Consider the following 18,801-nt stretch of genomic DNA (forward strand, 5'->3'; position numbering starts at 1 on the left):
TGTTTGGCGTCACGTAGCACGTGAACTTAATATGAGCGGGCAGCTGATTAATTGTCCCTCTTATACAACCTAAACACACCAAGTCTGCCAGTACGAGACCCTCGTTCAATGAAATAAGGGAAAGAAGTGTATACCTAAAGGCTCGTTTTTCCGTGTTTTTAACACAATATAATGAGATATAACAGACAGTAATGCCAAGGAATGTACAGGGGAAGTTATTAAAATCAATGGAATGTAAATAAGAAGAAAGAAAAGCGGATGAAAAAATTACCAACTGTGAGCAGGAATCGAACCTACGACCTTTCCACTTTTCTTTCTTCTTATTTACATTCCATTGATTTTAATAACTTCCCCTGTACATTCCTTGGCATTACTGTCTGTTATATCTCATTATATTGTGTTAAAAACACGGAAAAACGAGCCTTTAGGTATACACTTCTTTCCCTTATTTCATTGAACGAGGGTCTCGTACTGGCAGACTTGGTGTGTTTAGGTTGTATAAGAGGGACAATTAATCAGCTGCCCGCTCATATTAAGTTCACGTGCTACGTGACGCCAAACATGCGCATAAGAGTGTTTTCACACTCGTTGTTTGGCTTATAGATGGCGCTGACTGTCGCTCCTACTTCTAAAATTCACAGATAAACCCAAAAAAGTGGATGGAGGGAGGGCCGCTGTGATAGCTCAGTGGTTAGAGCATCGAACGCGTAATTCGAAGGTCGTAGGTTCGATTCCTGCTCACAGTTGGTAATTTTTTCATCCACTTTTCTTTCTTCTTATTTACATTCCATTGATTTTAATAACTTCCCCTGTACATTCCTTGGCATTACTGTCTGTTATATCTCATTATATTGTGTTAAAAACACGGAAAAACGAGCCTTTAGGTATACACTTCTTTCCCTTATTTCATTGAACGAGGGTCTCGTACTGGCAGACTTGGTGTGTTTAGGTTGTATAAGAGGGACAATTAATCAGCTGCCCGCTCATATTAAGTTCACGTGCTACGTGACGCCAAACATGCGCATAAGAGTGTTTTCACACTCGTTGTTTGGCTTATAGATGGCGCTGACTGTCGCTCCTACTTCTTAAATTCACAGATAAACCCAAAAAAGTGGATGGAGGGAGGGCCGCTGTGATAGCTCAGTGGTTAGAGCATCGAACGCGTAATTCGAAGGTCGTAGGTTCGATTCCTGCTCACAGTTGGTAATTTTTTCATCCGCTTTTCTTTCTTCTTATTTACATTCCATTGATTTTAATAACTTCCCCTGTACATTCCTTGGCATTACTGTCTGTTATATCTCATTATATTGTGTTAAAAACACGGAAAAACGAGCCTTTAGGTATACACTTCTTTCCCTTATTTCATTGAACGAGGGTCTCGTACTGGCAGACTTGGTGTGTTTAGGTTGTATAAGAGGGACAATTAATCAGCTGCCCGCTCATATTAAGTTCACGTGCTACGTGACGCCAAACATGCGCATAAGAGTGTTTTCACACTCGTTGTTTGGCTTATAGATGGCGCTGACTGTCGCTCCTACTTCTAAAATTCACAGATAAACCCAAAAAAGTGGATGGAGGGAGGGCCGCTGTGATAGCTCAGTGGTTAGAGCATCGAACGCGTAATTCGAAGGTCGTAGGTTCGATTCCTGCTCACAGTTGGTAATTTTTTCATCCACTTTTCTTTCTTCTTATTTACATTCCATTGATTTTAATAACTTCCCCTGTACATTCCTTGGCATTACTGTCTGTTATATCTCATTATATTGATTTAAAAACACGGAAAAACGAGCCTTTAGGTATACACTTCTTTCCCTTATATATATATATATATATATATATATATATATATATATATATATATATATATATATCGTGTGTTTTGCGTCCCATGATTTAGTTTGAAGGACGCCGTAGTGGAAGGCTCGGGAAATGGGGATCATCTGTCGTGCTGGTACGTGCGATGCGACTGTGTGGCTAGCGCATGGAGCGGCCCTAAGACACTCGGCAGCTGACCCGAAGGTCACGAGATCGAATCCCGGCTGCGGTGGCTGTGGCTGCATTTTCGATGGAGGGAAAAATGCTATAGGCCACTGTGCTCAGATTTGGGTGCGCGTTAAAGAACACCAGGTGGTCGAAATTTTTGGAGCCCTCCAGTGGGGCGTCTTTCCTAATCAAATGGTGGTTTTGGGATGTTAAACCCCATACATCAATAAACCAATGAGGGTTGTCTTCTTTGCGGTGCAGAGTTCCCTAGCGATTTCTCGTCTAATAAGCCTTGTAGCGAGAGAGGAATAAGCCTTGTAGTGAGAGAGCCTTGTAGTTTGCCAGCTGCGACGGCATGGCTCTACATTGCAAGCCGGATTTTTATATCTACGCTGTCGCTTAGCGTCGGCTTCTATTCTACGGAACTCGGCCCGTCGTAATCTACTCCATACTTGATTATCATGATAATGATGATGATAATGATTCCTGGAAGACTAGCACAACTAATCATGGGGGATCGGCAGCTTACCATCGTTTCTTCTTCTTGAACTCCGCACATGGCATGGCACACAAAATGGCCGAGTAGAGAGTGAATTCTCCCCATATTTCCTGCATTCTGTAATTCCTATGTGCGCTAATCAGTCAAATAAATATACAAAGTTGCAATTACCAGTATAGAAATATGTATTGCACCCATAACTTAGCTATAGATTATATCAGTCACAGTGGTGTAATCCTGATCAGCAAAAAAACACCTCGGCGGAACGCCTCGGAGTAGTGGTTCCAAAGAAAGAGTAGGTTCTGAGAATTCGGGGTCTAGTTTTAGAAAAAAATGGCCCTATTCGGAGAGTATGCTCTCTTTAATTGTTTGTTTCTTTGTTTGTTTGTTTGTTTGTTTGTTTGTTTGTTCGTTCGTTTGTTTGTTTGTTTATTTGTTTGTTTATTTGTTTGTTTGTTTGTTTGTTTGTTTGTTTGTTTGTTTGTTTGTTTGTTTGTTTGTTTGTAGCCTGGGATTCATGGCACGTACTCGATCTGTAGGATTGGCCAAGAAAACATATAGTATTCTTTGGACGGAAACAGCATTAATGTTTGCCCTAAGAATAAAGGAAAAGACGTACAAGAAGCAAGACAATATCAAGAAAAAATCCAGAGAGTGATAAACAAAAAAGCAAAAACATACTCATTGTTAAATTAACAGTCCCGTTGCATCATCTTTTTCTGGAACAGATGATGATGATGATGCCTCAACTAGGCTCATACTCACTTAAGGGGTTTGCTCAAAATGGGTTATATAAATTTTGGCTCCTTCAAATAATAAATAATTATGAGAAAAATAGGAATGAATGTATATAAAACTTGGAGTTTTTGTCATTAGTTCAAACTAGTTCGTTCTTTTTTTTCATTCCTACCAATAGTCTAATCTAAATCTTGAACATTAGTTACAGTCATAAAGTTTCCCAATATACACTAGAGAAAACTCTGGCGCTAGTGTCTATGGGAGCATGGGAATGATGGGTAGTACTCATATTTGTCTAATGTTCGTACTTCTGGTATGCTTTTGGCTCCGTGTGTATTCTTGCGGCTTAGAGCTGTTTTCTCACGAAACAAATATTAGGAAATGCTCAGCGGTTGCACTTTTCCACCTTATTCATTTAGATTTACCTTTCCAAAAAGGGTCACAAAGTTCAAAATGATTGAATCTTTCTTTCAAAGCAAAACTGAAACACAGCAATAAACGAAGCCGCAAGTACGATTCGCTGCCTGCAAATACGAAGACTGGGCAAATGTGTGTACTACCCATCATTCCCCTGGTCGCTGAACGATCGCAGCGGCAGAGTCCTCTCTATTAATTTTAGGGAACTCTGTGGTTACAGTAACATCGAACCAGTTGCTGCTGCTTCTTCTTTGTTGTCGGCATATTTGTCGCTGAACACTTAACTATAGTGCCCGCATAAAAAACATGGCTGCTACAGAAGCATGTGCCGTGTTGCGCAGGCTCAGTAATTATCGTGCCGGTTTGCGTAAAGACATGCTCGTCATGATATATTGCATGTATGTTCGACCAATATTAGTATTCGGCTGTGTTTTGTTTTCTGGCGCTTCAGCTTATAAAGTTCGACCACTGGTTCTGCTAGAACGCGAATCGTTACGTTTATGCTTGGAGCTACCTAATTATGCTGCGAACGATATCCCATATACATGAATAATCCCGCCTTTATTCACTTATCAATAGATTTCGTATTCTAACAGTACAAACATTCCTAGAAATCATAGGAGGTCCCAGTATGTGTAAATTAACCAGCAGCCCTCATTTTTCAACCACGAATGGTTTAAATTACGATGCCCTCAAGTGAATTTTACCCAGAAACTTCTAGACACCTTAACAGTTGACTTTTAGGGAATAGTTATACACAACCCCGTAGATACAATTAGGATTGAATTTGACTATATATGTATATATATATATATATGTATATATATATATATATATATATATATATATATATATATATAAATATATATATATATATATATATATATATATATATATATATATATATATATATATAATTAAGGGAAAGAAGTTTATATCTAATTGCTCGTTTTCCGTGTTTTGATGCAATAATAATGAGATCCAACAGACAGTAACGCCAAGGAATATATAGGGGAAGTTATTAGCACCAATAGAATGTAAATAAAATGAAAGAAAGTGGGTGAAAAAATAACCAGCCGTATTCCTCTCTCTCTCTCTCTTTATATATATATATATATATATATATATATATATATATATATATATATATATACCACAAGAGTGCAAAAAAAATTACCTTATTATTATAAAAATGGCACTTAGGGAGATTTTTTGGCTAATCTAAAAACATACATTTTGATAGTGACTGACGCTTCCGTTTATGAAAAGAAGGCGGGAGTATGGATCGTTTTATCTTCTCTAGATTGGGCTTTCTAGTTAGATTACCCTACTTTATCCGTATTGACCAAGCTAAGCCTAACATTGCGTAAATTTCCACAAGGTCTATCAGTACTCTATAGTTCCAACAAGGCCAATCAGTTCCAACAGACTGTCTGTCTGTCTGTGCTACCTTAAGCACACCAACCTTTTTGCGTACCTTAGAAACTTTTTACTCGCTCATTCCTAGACATGTGCGACTTGTTCGCCCAGTTTGGGTACCAGGCCATACAGGTTTAGCTCTCAATGAGCATGCAGATGCACTAGCTGTATTTTTTCCTTGATTGTGGTGTTCTACCTATTTTGCCAACTTCTGAATATATCACAGCAGCACGTTTTGAAAAACGTACAACGGTTAGTAACTTCGAAAAATTTATTTTGCTTTTATCAGACTAATCACCCAGCGGTGTTCTTCAAAAAAGGAGGAAATAGTGGTTAGAAGGACGCGTTGTTGAGTTCGTTCTTTGAACTTTTACCTTCACAGGTCGGGTCTGACACAGTCACCTTTATGCATTCACTGCAATGAGAGGGAAAATCTGGAGCACTTCTTTTTCTCATGCCGAAGGTTCAAAAGCCCAAAGAAAAGACTTCTAGAAGAACCCTTACGAAAGTCGGACTTAATCTTGTCACTTCCAGTGATTCTTTAATTTGGCGACACGGAATTCGGTTTTAGCCACAGGAGCGTTTTTACTGCTGTTACAAATTTCTTACGAGAGTCTAAAATAATGGAATGTTAAATGCAGCTCAATTGAGTTGTTTTATGCATAGACGTTTTCTTTTTCTTTTTGTGTGTGTTTCTTATGCCACCGTTTTCAATGTTTTTGTTTTTGTTTAGAAATTTTACAACTTTAAATTATTACCAGTAATACCTAATGAATTCAACCCTTTCTTTCACGAAGCGAACTTGTTTAAAAAGCAAGGCACCGTCTGATTCATGGCCTAACGTTCTAGGTGGGTTTCGCCAAGTTCTTGAGGAACCAATCAAACAACTTTGGCATACTCTGCACCAACGCTGCGTGTTTTCGTACAGTTCAGTCAGCACAAAATACAGCTTGGTAGGCGTAATGCCAGCAATCCCATTAGGAAAGGCACATCACTTTCATCGCTACAAGGTTCACGCCACGTGGCGATAATTGGCATATAATATGTAGTGGTTGTAGCTGTAATGGTGGTATTTGTTGTAGCACGAGGCATAAGTATCATCAGACACCGTACATGGGACACATAATGTTTTACCTATGGATAGCGGTACCGCGCTTTATGTAACAGAGTGTGGTAGACCAGCAAAAAGAAAAAAACCACGAGGTGTCTCACAACGCGCAATGCGCAGTCATTAAATTCTTCTAACCCGTTACAAAAGGTTCTGCCACAATTCTTCATCGTCATCAGCTACAGCGCAACGTGCAGATACTGCCTTTACATGACACATGGCTCGTTCACATGGCCCGTACAGGACACATATGGCCTAACAGATGGATAGCGGGTACCACGCTTTATGTAACTAAGTGTGTTAGAACAGTAAAAAATAACAACAAGGCGTCCCACAACGTGCAATGCACAGTCATTGAATGTTTCCAGCCCATTACAAAGGGTTCGGTCGCAATTCCTCGTCATCAGCTACAGCCCACAGTGGTTCGACGGCATACTTTGAGTACAACGCTTCTCCGCATAATGACGAAAACTGGCATAATCGCTGCTTCCTCACTTCATGAGAATTGTGATTTATGGCGTAGTGGGTACCTTGCATTCGCCCTTGTATTAGATACCCCAAGAAAGTAAAAAAGGAACAGGCTCCAAAAACGTAACCTAACCGATAATTTGCAACACAAGACTGACTATCTTTGTTTGAAGAATACTTGTACCAATTAATTCGCACCATTTATTATATTTGTTTCGTTTCTTTTCGTTTTATAACCTTAAAATTTTTGATTATCAATACGACAGAAATTTTTCTTCAATGCGCATATTCTATTGAATACGGAGCATCTCTTTGCATAATCCAAGCACTTTTGGCGTCTATCTGCGTATCCATCTATCTATCTAGCCGTCTACGTCTTGGTGCTCTTGTGATCTCCACTTCTTAACTTGGGGTACATCAAAATTAGTACGGGAGAGTAAGATGGTTTTACGAATACGACGCACTGGTTATGACTTAAAGAATGTCACAACCTCTTCACGTGCGTCGTCAAACACTTCCCAAAAAACAGTGGCACACACTTGGGGGCGGGTATGTGCCACAGGAGACGGACATTTTATATCTACCGCGGAATGACGAGAACACACATGGCTAATTTGGCGCTTAAGAGCTAAAATAAAGGTGACATATTCAACACTGGCCAGACGAATGCAAAGAATAAATGTCAGTGTCCAGGCAGGAATCAAACCCAAGCGTTCTTCGGTGCAATCAAGTGTTCTACCGCAGAGCCAGGTATCGTAAATACTTTGCAAATACACCCTGATGTTCGTGAAACGCCAATGCTGGTTCTAGTGCGGGCTGTCCGATTTTATGAACCTTACATATGCATTCCTACAATACAGCCGTCATGTCGGGTTGTAGTTAGGTGCCATCTTCTGAGGTTGACTTGTGTAGCAGTGTTGAGGACTATCATCTTCGTGAGCCCTAGTGCAAACACGAGCGCTTTATACCGGCTTACCGCTTATGGTGCTGCTTGCTATTATCCATGTTGCTGTTGGTATCGTTACGCACCTGCAAGCTGCAAATATAAAATGTATGCGGTGGTTTAACGAATGTGTGTCGGTATATTTGTACATATATTGAGCGCCATTTCATAACGCCTCAATCAATAAAAAAATTGAAACACATTCACCTTCCGTTCACATATTTCGCATAACATTGATTTCTAAGGTACGTGGAAACTGCCGATTTTTTTTATTTTTCTACTGCTCGCTCATGTATTTCTTCAGATTTTTCAACTACTATTCGCAATTCATTCCAGTTTTTTTGTTCACTTATTTAGCTTTAATTTTGTATATTCCTGTAAAATTCAAATATCAATACGACGGGTTTTTTTCCTTGAAATATATCTTCTTCTTTCATTTTTTTCGGCTTGTTTTTATGTTTTAGATCTTAAAACTATTACTGCTTATTTATTTTTTTTGTATTTCGTGCTCACTTCTTTGTTTTTATTGTTTTACTTGTATGTGTTGTATTTTACGCTTCATGTTAATTGGAATCACCTATCCGAGAGTATTGTAACACCAGATTAACTTTTTTTTTTGTTTGAAGAATACTTACACTTTGGTTATTTAGAACTATGCACTCTATTTCTGTTTCATTCGTTCCTTGTCACGTAACATTGTTAACTTTGTTTATCAATGCGAAGCAATTTTTTCTGAAATGTGTATTCTCTTGTTGTTTTCCCTCGGCTTGATCTTGTAATTTACATGGTGTAACTGCGTTTTGCTATTTATTTCTCTTATACTTATTGTTCACTTAGTTTCATTTTTTTACCCCCATGAGCGTTTGCCCGCTTCATGTATTTTCTGAGCGTATTGTAGCGCTTTTTTTGGAAACCGTGTATGTATATTTCACTCTTGGTATAGCCTCTGTTTCACAATTCAATAGAAATAAATAAATACAGTCACGTAACATATGGTCATGTCACTAAACAGCGCGCAATTAGTAAAATGACTGTAAAACGTCGCTGCTTTGCCGTAAAGACGATGCAATGAATGCGATACCAACAAATTACATGGTCACGCGAAGAACTGCAAGCATATTGAAATGTGCCCCACGATTCTCACGCAGAAATGACACACGAAACGTAATCACAGGTACAGGTGAACGCGAATAACTTATGACAAATGGTACAGAACCTGTGAAGCTTGCATAGCCACTGGATACCAAGCTGAGCCTCAAGAAGCTTTCTTGGTGGCTACGTATACTCGTGCGCGTGTTGTCTAGTACAGTTCGTGACTGTGGTAGAAATGATTGCACAAAATCAGTTTCACCGAACAGTTGAACCAATGAATGTAACAGCGACAATGTGCAATGTTATACTAAGTGAGGCTGGCAGTCGACTTATTCAGATACAATCTCACGTAACTCTACAAAACGCTGGTGTAAAAGAACATGGCTGCTCCAGGTACACTCTTGGCACCGTTTTTGTGTTTTTGCGTGTTGAGAGGGTAGTCCGTAGAAGCGCCCACCTGCTGTAGGGGCACAAGGCTAGAGCTAATCATTGCTGCGATAGCGTGGCAACCATAAGCGCCCCACCCCTCCCCCTGCTCGCTCAGGAGATAAGCACACGCAAAGACTACCGTGGCCGGAAAGGTGATGTTCGCTCTGCCGAAAGAGGACGCTAGCACATTCTTACCCGTAGAGTTACTGTATATGCTACTTTTAGGTAGCTACCTAAAGGTAGCTTAACAATAACTCTACTTCTCCGTATATATATACAGACATATACATGTACGTGAATGACGGCGGTGGCGGTGGCGACGACAAAAAGCTAGCCAAGAGTGTCCAATTAATTGCTATAGCAATTCGCAATAATATCACTGAACATCTCATGCCTGGTACTCGCGTGACATGTTCCGTTAGAAGCCGCATAACAGCTGGTCACGTGGCAAAAATCACATGACGTTGCCGCTTTTGAAGTGATGTCCCCGCCGTAACCACGTGACTCGTTCATAGTGTAGAGAACTGACCGAAACAAAATAAGAATAGCCAAGCTTGGCTCCCCTCAGTACTACTAGTACAACCTTAGCGTCTAAAGCAAAATATTAACATTACTAGCAAAAATTTTTAAACAGCTCGGTCGTACGCTAGCTTTATTCTTGGTTCCAGCCTTGCGCCACTGAAGCAAGTTGAGCACGTTACGCCAGAAAACATTTTTACGCACATTCGTACGACAGCGTTTCTTTTTTTTTTCCTGTTATGCAACAAAGGATTCTTGAAAGAGGAAGCTAGTAGCCTTCAAACAACATTCGAAATTGTTGGTGTCTAATTCACTGGATCAGCCTTGCGACAACACCATCTTTACTTTTTTTTTTCTCTTTCACATACAGGTTCTACTGAGAAGCGCGAGTTTCTCAAACGTCGCTTCCCAGAGCTAGAAGATAGGCACTTTGGCAGCTCGCGTGACGCCTCTTTCGAGGCGCACATAATGCATGAAACCAAAGGCCAGGGTGAGTGTTGAATTTACTGCCGTGTTTTTAAACTCAGATTGAGAATCAGTTTACTGAGCAATTTCTTTACAGAATTGCAGAAAGAAGGATAAGAGCAAAAAGCTCCTATATTATCAGCTGGAGGAGTCTCTTACTCCTTTGCACTTGGCAGCACAAATACTGCCGAGCACAGATAGGAAAATAATTGGAAGTCGATTAAAATAACTTATGGACATCATGAAATACTGCAAAACAGCATATTACATCGGAGTTTCAAATTTACATAAAAAAGAGCCAAGCATACACAGAAAAAACAACAAAAAAACGACAAAATAGCGCATTTAAACTCAGCTTCTCACCTTTTATAAAATCGCTTTCCTCGCTAAACGGCATACGACTCCTAGTGCAGCTTGAGATTGCAAGGCGAGTCGTTCTGACCAGAGACTAACCAGCGGGGTGACTATTTCTGGGCATCGTGAAGACTGATCGTGCGTAAAACGTACTGGAGAACACTCATCGCTGTTTGCAGGACAAGTTGAAATCATTCCATTTGAGGATTTATATTACAGTTGCTTTTATATCACAGCATTTATATTACAGCATTTATATTACAGAGCATTTATATTACAGAGCAGAACCACGAGGTTGAAGTAACTAGAAGAATAATAATGGGGTGGAGCACATTCGGCAAGCACTTTCAAATTATGACAGGTAGATTGCCACCATCCCTCAAGAGGAAGGTATATAACAGCTGTATCTTGCCAGTACTTAGCTATGGAGCAGAAACCTGGAGACTTACAAAGAGGGTTCAGCTTAAATTGAGGACGACGCAGTGAGCAATGGAAAGAAAAAATGGTAGGTGTAACCTTAAGAGACAAGAAGAGAGCAGAGTGGATTAGGGAACAAACGGGGGTTAAGGATATCATAGCTGAAATAAAGAAGAGCAAATGGACATGGGCCGGGCATGTAGTGCGTAGACAGGATAACCGCTGGTCATTAAGGGTAACTAACTGGATTCCCAGAGAAGGGAAGTGGGTTAGAGGAGACAGAATGTTAGGTGGGCAGATGAGATTAAGAAGTTTGCGAGTATAAATTGGCAGGAGCAAGCACAGGACCGGGTTAACTGGCGGAACATGGGAGAGGCCTTTGTCCTGCAGTGGAAGTAGTCAGGCTGATGATGATGATGATTACAGTTGCTAAAGCATGAAATAGCTTTATTTCCGTCGAACTCCACTGCTGCCGAAGCCTTCCTGGTAGAAGTCAGGCATATACCGTTAACAATTCCCTCAAAGTAATCAGTACAGTTTTCCTAGTGATGTGCATATGTTTCTGAATTACGTTATAGTCTCTCCCCTTCTCCGCACAACCTCTTTGGTACTTTCTTCCTACGCAGTTAATAGCTGGAATGCGCTGGCCAGCTACAATCTGTCTATTTTTTTACCATCGTGGATGAAATGTGTGACTGTCAACCTTTTGAACTGTCTTTCCCGCGTTCATTTTTCATCTTGGCGATTCGAAGATTTCTATAGTTATTTCGCACATTGCTGTCACAAAGTATCTTCGCCACGTCCTACCATGATTTGCTTGCGCCACCACTTTTCAACTGTCTTTTTTCCCCCACTTCTTTTTGTTGTCGAAAAGGTGCAAATTATGGGCAGTAAGTAAAAAATGAATAGATGATCTATTAGTAATAAATTATTGGTTCTTTCAGAACCTTAATATTCAGGTTTTAGAGAAACAATAAAATACCATATGGTAGTTTCAAGAGCTCACCTTAATGGTATCCTTGAATGACTTGTGCTTGCCTATGCTGATTGGTGGCCCACCTTAAGGCGTGTTTCTAGCAAAACGCACTGACAGGAGCACATGAACAGATACCGCTGCTTGTGTCGCCTTTTATTTCCCTGTATCTTTGTCAACGCGTTTTCCTTGAATTACTCTTCACCGCATGTGCCATCTCCCACGGGAACATCGTTTCGGCTTCCATTCAGCTTCGTAATTCAAAGGATTAAAACGGCGTGATTAAAACTTGTTTCTGTTGAAGGAGTCAACCTTGTCCTCAACTCCCTCAACGAGGAAAAGATGCAGGCTAGTTTGCGCTGCCTGGCAGACCACGGCCGCTTCTTGGAGATCGGCCACCCGGACCTCTCGAAGGACGCCCCATTCGGCAAGTGCGTGTCCAATCGGAACTTCGTTTTCCACGCTATAATGCTGAACAAAGAGCTTGAGAACGAACCCTTTGCGGAAGCTGAAAAGCGTCGCCTCTTCCAAATGGTTCGGGATGGCGTCACTTCTGGTGTCGTTCGGCCTCTGGACACTACTCTGTTCACGCGGGACAAAGCCGAGGAAGCCTTCCGGTTCATGGCATCCGGGAAACACATAGGAAAAGTTGTAATACAGGTGAGCCACCTCTTAAGCGAACCTTGTTAGGGCACTGTTACGTCGATCTTTTTAGTCTCGAGTTCACCCACAAGAGCCAAAAGAAGCATTTGAGTGAACGCGCGAACCCCGGCCGCGTTAAAACTGAGACGCGAACAAACCTTGCTGTTTAATTAGTCTCCTTTCTGAAAAACTGACTCCTACCTTGTATGATACAAGTGTCAATTAAGAAATGAAAGAGCCGGCATATATCAACAGCTGAAGTGCTCCTCTTCTCATCCTCTCGAGAGAGGTGGATCAACAGAAACATGTTATTAGGGGAAGCAGTTGCTGTCTTGACAATAACAAGCCTGCTTGTCGACACGTTGTCGACTGCGACGTTCTCCATTTGCTAATATTTATCTGTTGAAGATTCGATCTTAAGCTTCTGCCTTTTTGTGAGGGGTGGGAGGCTAATTAAACCTTGTTCGAATGAAGGTTGCTGAGAGTTAGAGTTCTCGGAGGCGGTAGCGGCGTTGTGCGCGAGAAACTGTGTACATGTATGTGGCCCTCAATCCTAGGAGCAGCCGCCATATGTGTATTAATGTACACCATTTTTCAATGACAGATGCTTCATCAAACGATGGGCCCATTGGTAATCAGCTGTTTTTTATACGATAATCTGGTCTCTTGTCGATGTCAGTTGTCATTTAACGTTGCCCCATTACATTGCTGATTTGAAGGGAACGCACGGCCGTCGTTCTTGCCTGCAGGAACTCAACTGTTGTGCTGCTAATCATTTGCGGTAAGGTCAAGATCAGCGCACAGAGCAATACAAAGCTTGGAAAGAGCGTTGAAACATGTAATAAAAACAAAGTAGTTAGTCAGGGTAGCACACAACAAAATGCCTCGGTGCACAGCGCTTCAAGGAGCTTGTCAACGTCATCTTCCTGATAGTGTAAGAACTCCTTAGTGAAATATGAAAGAATATAAGAAAGGTGGGAAGATTAACTATACTATACGCCCTGTTTGCAGTCCTGCACGTGAAGAGAGGGAAATAAGTGAGTAAAAGAGATAAATAGAGCGAAGGAGGTGCACGTTGCACACTACACACACAGACCACACACACAGTGCAGGGTTTCACAAGTTGTCCCTCCCATCAGCGTTGCATGAAGGCCCGAATACCTTAGTTGCACAACGTATGGTTAGACAGTGGCTTTGCGATTGCAAAACAAACAAACAGCTGCATTGTACAGACTCACGGGGACATATTCAGTTTTAGTGTGCTTTGAACGGTCGATTAGGTGGCCCTGGCGCTGTCATCTTGTCGCTTCCTGGTTAGCACCTTTGGCAAAGTTTGACACCACGAGAACGCGCTAATCCTGCGGTGTAACCTTGAAGCTGTACAAGATTTCTCTCATCTACAACTTGTTTTTATATCTGAGTATTTCAAATCGATTTCTTTGTAACTTTCTGCTACAGTACGAGCGGAAGCAAATCTTACTTATGATAGTGCATATTAGGCCCGAACAGCAACATAGCGGTTTCACTACAGTGTAATTACAAATGTGTCCGAAGGAAGGCCAAAATAGTGTTTCGTAAAGGCATTACCTAAAAATCTTGATATTATCTTTTCATAAAATTCATTTCGAAAGCATCTGATGATATTGTTACGCCACGTATGTGCCGGACGAAGAAGGAAAAAGAAGCAAGGGGTGTGGAAGAAGAAGATCATCATCTGCCTGCGCCGATACGGCTCGTCCCTCGAACCGTGTATCAATAAACCCCCAGACGCCTACTGAGGTCGTAACAGAGTGGTGGAAGGTGCTGGGTATAGGAACCAACGACGGGACCGCTACCCCTCGGATTTCGCCGGAGTCGTCGCCTCGCCGGCCTGCCTCCTTCTTTGGCCATCATGCCTGACGAAACAGAAGCTCGGGAACCAGTCCCCAGCAGTTCTTGGCCGTATCACAGAGAGCCACGAACCTTCTCCGGGAGGGCCAATGACGACGTGGACTCATGGCTCAAACATTTCAAGCGAGTAAGCAACTGCAACAAATGGGATGCTGCCTCCCAACTGTCACGCGTTGTTTTCTACCTCACTGATGTTGCCCTCGTTTGGTATGAGAACCATGAAGATATTCTGACAACATGGGAACGCTTTGTTGAAGAAATCAAGAAGTGTTTCGGCAACTCAGCTGCAAAAAAGAAGCTTGCCGAGCAGAGTCTTGCACAGAGGGCCCAGCTATCCGGTGAGACCTGCACCGTGTATACTGAAGAGATTTTGAGGCTGTGTAGGGAAGTCGATTCCAGCATGTCGGAAGAGGACAAGGTGGGGCATTTGCTGAAGGGAATTGCAGAAGATGTTTACAACTTCCTTATTAGCAGGGAAAGCCTGACTTCAGTGTCTGACGTTGTACGGCACTGCCGCACGTTTGAAACCCTGAAGCAGCGCAGAATAGCGCCTAAGTTTGGTCGTCTGGCAAATGTCACCTCAGTAGCCAGCATAGAAGCGGCCTCAACTGGTGACCTTTCGGCAACCATCCGCCAAATTGTTCGGGAAGAGTTACTCAGACATGGCGAAATGACACGTGAACGGGCAGCTGCCACGTCTCCATCCTATTTCCCGCAGGACACCACTGCCCCACAGCTTACAGTTTATGAACATCCATCCGTCAACGCAACGGAGGTTGCAGGGCCTCGGCGTATTCAGCAGTCAAGTCCGGTTTTTTACGAGCGATCACAGTACCCTCAACGTTTCCGTTCCGTACGCCCATACCACCCACCGACAACTGATTTCATTGAATCTCGGGCTTACGCGAACGCTCGCAGACGTGAACACTTCGAAGAACGGCGACGACCTCGTCCTGCGCCTGTGTGCTACAACTGTGGTCTGACTGGTCACATATCGAGGTATTGCGATCGTTCGCGCATACCACGCTATGATCAGTGGACAAGCTTGACCGATAAACCTGCTGTCCCACCTTTTCAAGGACACTGGCCCACCGACTCAAGACCCGGCAGCAGCTTCTGGCACGGACACTGGCGCAACAACTCCCCTGCCTCTGATCGAAGTGTGACGCCACCTCCTGCGCCTCGATCCCACCGGTCTCCATCGCCACGGCGCCGCCCATCGTCACCACATCAGGAAAACTAAACAGTGCGGCCGATGGGGGTGAGGTCGCTGGTGACTTGCTGCAAAACGAAATACCCCCGTCTGTGTTGATGTTCAAGAACAAGGTAGAAGTTTTTGTTGATGGTGTGTGTACGATGGCTTTGGTGGACACTGGTGCTACAGTTTCGATTATGAGTGCTGCTTTTAAACACCGTTTAGGACAAAAGGTGATGTTTTTGTGGGAGAAGGCAACAACATTCTGTGGCGTTGGTGGTAACTCGCTGTGTCCCATTGGTGTCTGTACCGCAGAAGTGTGCTTGGGTGATCAAGTGTTTGTCACAGAGTTTACGATTCTTCCAAGGAGCACACACGACATAATCCTGGGGATTGACTTCCTTCGAATGTGTGGCGCCACTGTTGATTGTAGAAATGGAGAGGTGTACATATGTGATGCTGCCCCTGGAGAACTATTAGAGAATTCAGACAGGGAGCACGGTGCGCTCCGGGTCAGTGAAGATAGCATTGTGCCGGCATTCTCTGCAGTCTGTGTTCCTGTATACTCTTCACGCATTGAAAACAGTGACAGTGCGTTCGACGCATTAGTGGAGCCCTTTCATCTCAGTTGCATTAAGAAGAACACATTGGTGCCGCATTGCATAGTGTCACTCGTTCAAGGACGCACAGGACTATGGGCGGTAAACTGTTCAGCTGAGTCGGTGGTTCTACCAGGAGGACTGAAGCTTGCCAAGTTCAAAACATACTCACCGATGGCAGTGGCTGCCCTCAGTGATGCTCCAGGTGGGGCCTCAGCCAATACTTCTACGGCCGATTCAAAACTTTTACCTATGATCGACAAGTCACTTACTACTGACAAACGCCGCATGCTTCTGGACGTTTTGTCAAAATACGTGGCGATTTTCGATTTTTCCCATGACCATGCGCCCTCGATTCCCGCGTCTCGGATTCTCCACAGGATAAACACGGGAACAGCACAGCCCATCCGCCAGAAACCCTACCGAGTGTCGCCGTCTGAGCGCAAGATAATTGATGAACAAGTGCGTGATATGCTGCAGAAGGGTGTCATTCGAGAATCATCGAGTCCTTGGGCGGCTCCCGTGATTCTAGTCAAAAAGAAGGATGGTACCTGGAGATTCTGTGTGGACTATCGCCGTCTAAACTCCGTCACAAAGAGAGATGTCTACCCTCTCCCACGCATTGATGACGCTCTAGACTGCCTCCATTCAGCATCCTACTTTTCGTCCATAGACTTACGCTCAGGCTATTGGCAAATACCTGTGCATTCAATGGACAAAGAAAAGACGGCTTTCGTTACTCCGGATGGACTATATGAATTTAACGTGATGCCTTTTGGTCTATGTAACGCGCCCGCTACATTTGAAAGATTCATGGACACCATTCTGCGCGGCCTGAAGTGGAACATCTGTATGTGTTATCTTGACGACGTTGTTATCTTCGGGCGTACATTCAGTGAACATAACGAAAGGGTAGAGCTGGTTTTGAAATGTATTCGAAATGCTGGCTTGGTTCTTAATGCAAAGAAGTGTCATTTCGGAGCTCGACAAACACTGGTGCTGGGACATCTCGTCAACAAGGATGGTATCAGGCCCGACCCGAATAAGACGGCGGCTGTTAGAGCTTTTAAACCACCTGGCTCAGTGAAGGAGCTTCGGAGCTTCTTGGGCCTCTGCTCTTACTTTCGCCGATTTATTCCCGCCTTTGCAGAAGTTGCCTTTCCACTGACCTGTCTTCTCCGCCAAGGTGCTAGTTTTGAATGGACTCCTGATTGTGAAACTTCTTTCAACCAACTGAAGTTCTTGCTCACGTCGCAGCCTATCCTGCGGCACTTCGATCCTTCTGCGGCGACTGAAGTTCACACCGACGCAAGCGGCATTGGCATAGGTGCAGTCCTGATACAGCGATGTAATCAAGTGGAACACGTAATCGCATATGCCAGTCGCACTTTAAGTAAGCCGGAACGCAATTACACTGTGACCGAACAAGAATGCCTTGCACTCGTCTTCGCTGTGCAGCGATTCCGCTCATACCTATACGGTCGTCCTTTCCAAGTAGTTACGGATCATCATTCTTTGTGCTGGCTTATCAACCTTCGGGATCCGTCAGGCCGTCTAGCACGCTGGGCCCTCCGGCTGCAAGAGTACAACTTCACGGTATCGTACAAGAGCGGCAGGAAACACGCGGACGCGGACTGCCTTTCAAGGATGCCAGTTGATGCTACAGTTTGCGACGCTGACGATTTCGATCATCTGATAGCGTCCGTAGCACCAGCGTTCCCGGATAAGGCCACCTTTGAAACTGAGCAGCGGAAGGACGTGAGTTTGAATCCGTTATTCGTGATCGCACAAGCATCCACTCCGGAAAGCCGCTTTTGCGTCCGTGATGGTCTACTGTACAAGAAATCCATCTCCGGCACCGGTTCCCGCTTCCTGCTGGTGGTTCCAGAGGCACTACGGTCATCTGTTTTGTACGCCATGCATGATGACGCCACTTCAGGTCACCTCGGAACGACGCGCACTCTTCATCGTACCCAGGAACGCTTCTACTGGCCACGTATGCGCCAGTCAGTTGAGTTGTACGTGGCCAGTTGTGCGCAATGCCAGGCGCACAAATCTCTCTCAGCAGCTCCGGCCGGACATCTACAACCTGTGACGCCTCCCAGTTCTCCGTTCGAACAAATTGGCATTGACCTGGTGGGCCCTTTTCCGCGTTCATCGAAAGGCAACAGATGGATTGTGGTATGTGCTGACCATCTTACTCGGTACTGCGAGACTGCTGCCCTGCCATCCGCGACTGCTGGTCAAGTGTCGTCCTTCCTTCTCCATTCTATCATACTGCGTCATGGGCCCCCTCGCGTCATCATAAGTGACCGTGGACGTCAATTCACGGCAGACGTTGTCGAACAACTTCTCCGTATGTGTGGCTCAGAGCTCAGACACTCGACGCCTTATCACCCGCAGACGAATGGTCTCGTCGAGCGAACAATTCGAACACTGGTGAATATGCTTTCTATGTACGTTGCCTCGAACCACAAGAACTGGGACGATGTCTTGCCGTTCGTCACATACGCGTTTAATACTTCCCAACATGAGACCACCGGCTACAGCCCGTTCTTCCTCCTCTATGTTCGACCCCCCCGTTATACTCTGGATACAATATTTTCCTTCTCTGATCGGGACCAATCAGAAATCTCCCTAGCAGAAACTCT

At 43.6% G+C, this 18,801-nt stretch overlaps 1 protein-coding gene and 3 non-coding genes across 4 annotated transcripts in view; all 4 read left to right on the plus strand.

The window, feature by feature from the left end:
• Nucleotides 1-18,801, plus strand: part of LOC119179103 (fatty acid synthase-like) — a 146,171-nt gene that overhangs the window by 77,807 nt on the left and 49,563 nt on the right. The window contains exons 20-21 of the mRNA XM_075870086.1: nucleotides 9,986-10,105; nucleotides 12,129-12,484. Of these exons, the coding sequence (XP_075726201.1) occupies nucleotides 9,986-10,105; nucleotides 12,129-12,484 (476 nt within the window). The remainder of the gene's footprint in view (nucleotides 1-9,985; nucleotides 10,106-12,128; nucleotides 12,485-18,801) is intronic.
• TRNAT-CGU (transfer RNA threonine (anticodon CGU)) lies at nucleotides 674-746 on the plus strand. The gene has a single exon. It is a non-coding gene; the product is annotated as a tRNA-Thr (tRNA).
• TRNAT-CGU (transfer RNA threonine (anticodon CGU)) lies at nucleotides 1,130-1,202 on the plus strand. Its single transcript has one exon. It is a non-coding gene; the product is annotated as a tRNA-Thr (tRNA).
• TRNAT-CGU (transfer RNA threonine (anticodon CGU)) lies at nucleotides 1,586-1,658 on the plus strand. The gene has a single exon. It is a non-coding gene; the product is annotated as a tRNA-Thr (tRNA).

Source organism: Rhipicephalus microplus, chromosome 7 (assembly GCF_043290135.1).
Source record: "Rhipicephalus microplus isolate Deutch F79 chromosome 7, USDA_Rmic, whole genome shotgun sequence".
NCBI classification, from domain to species: Eukaryota; Metazoa; Arthropoda; class Arachnida; order Ixodida; family Ixodidae; genus Rhipicephalus; species Rhipicephalus microplus.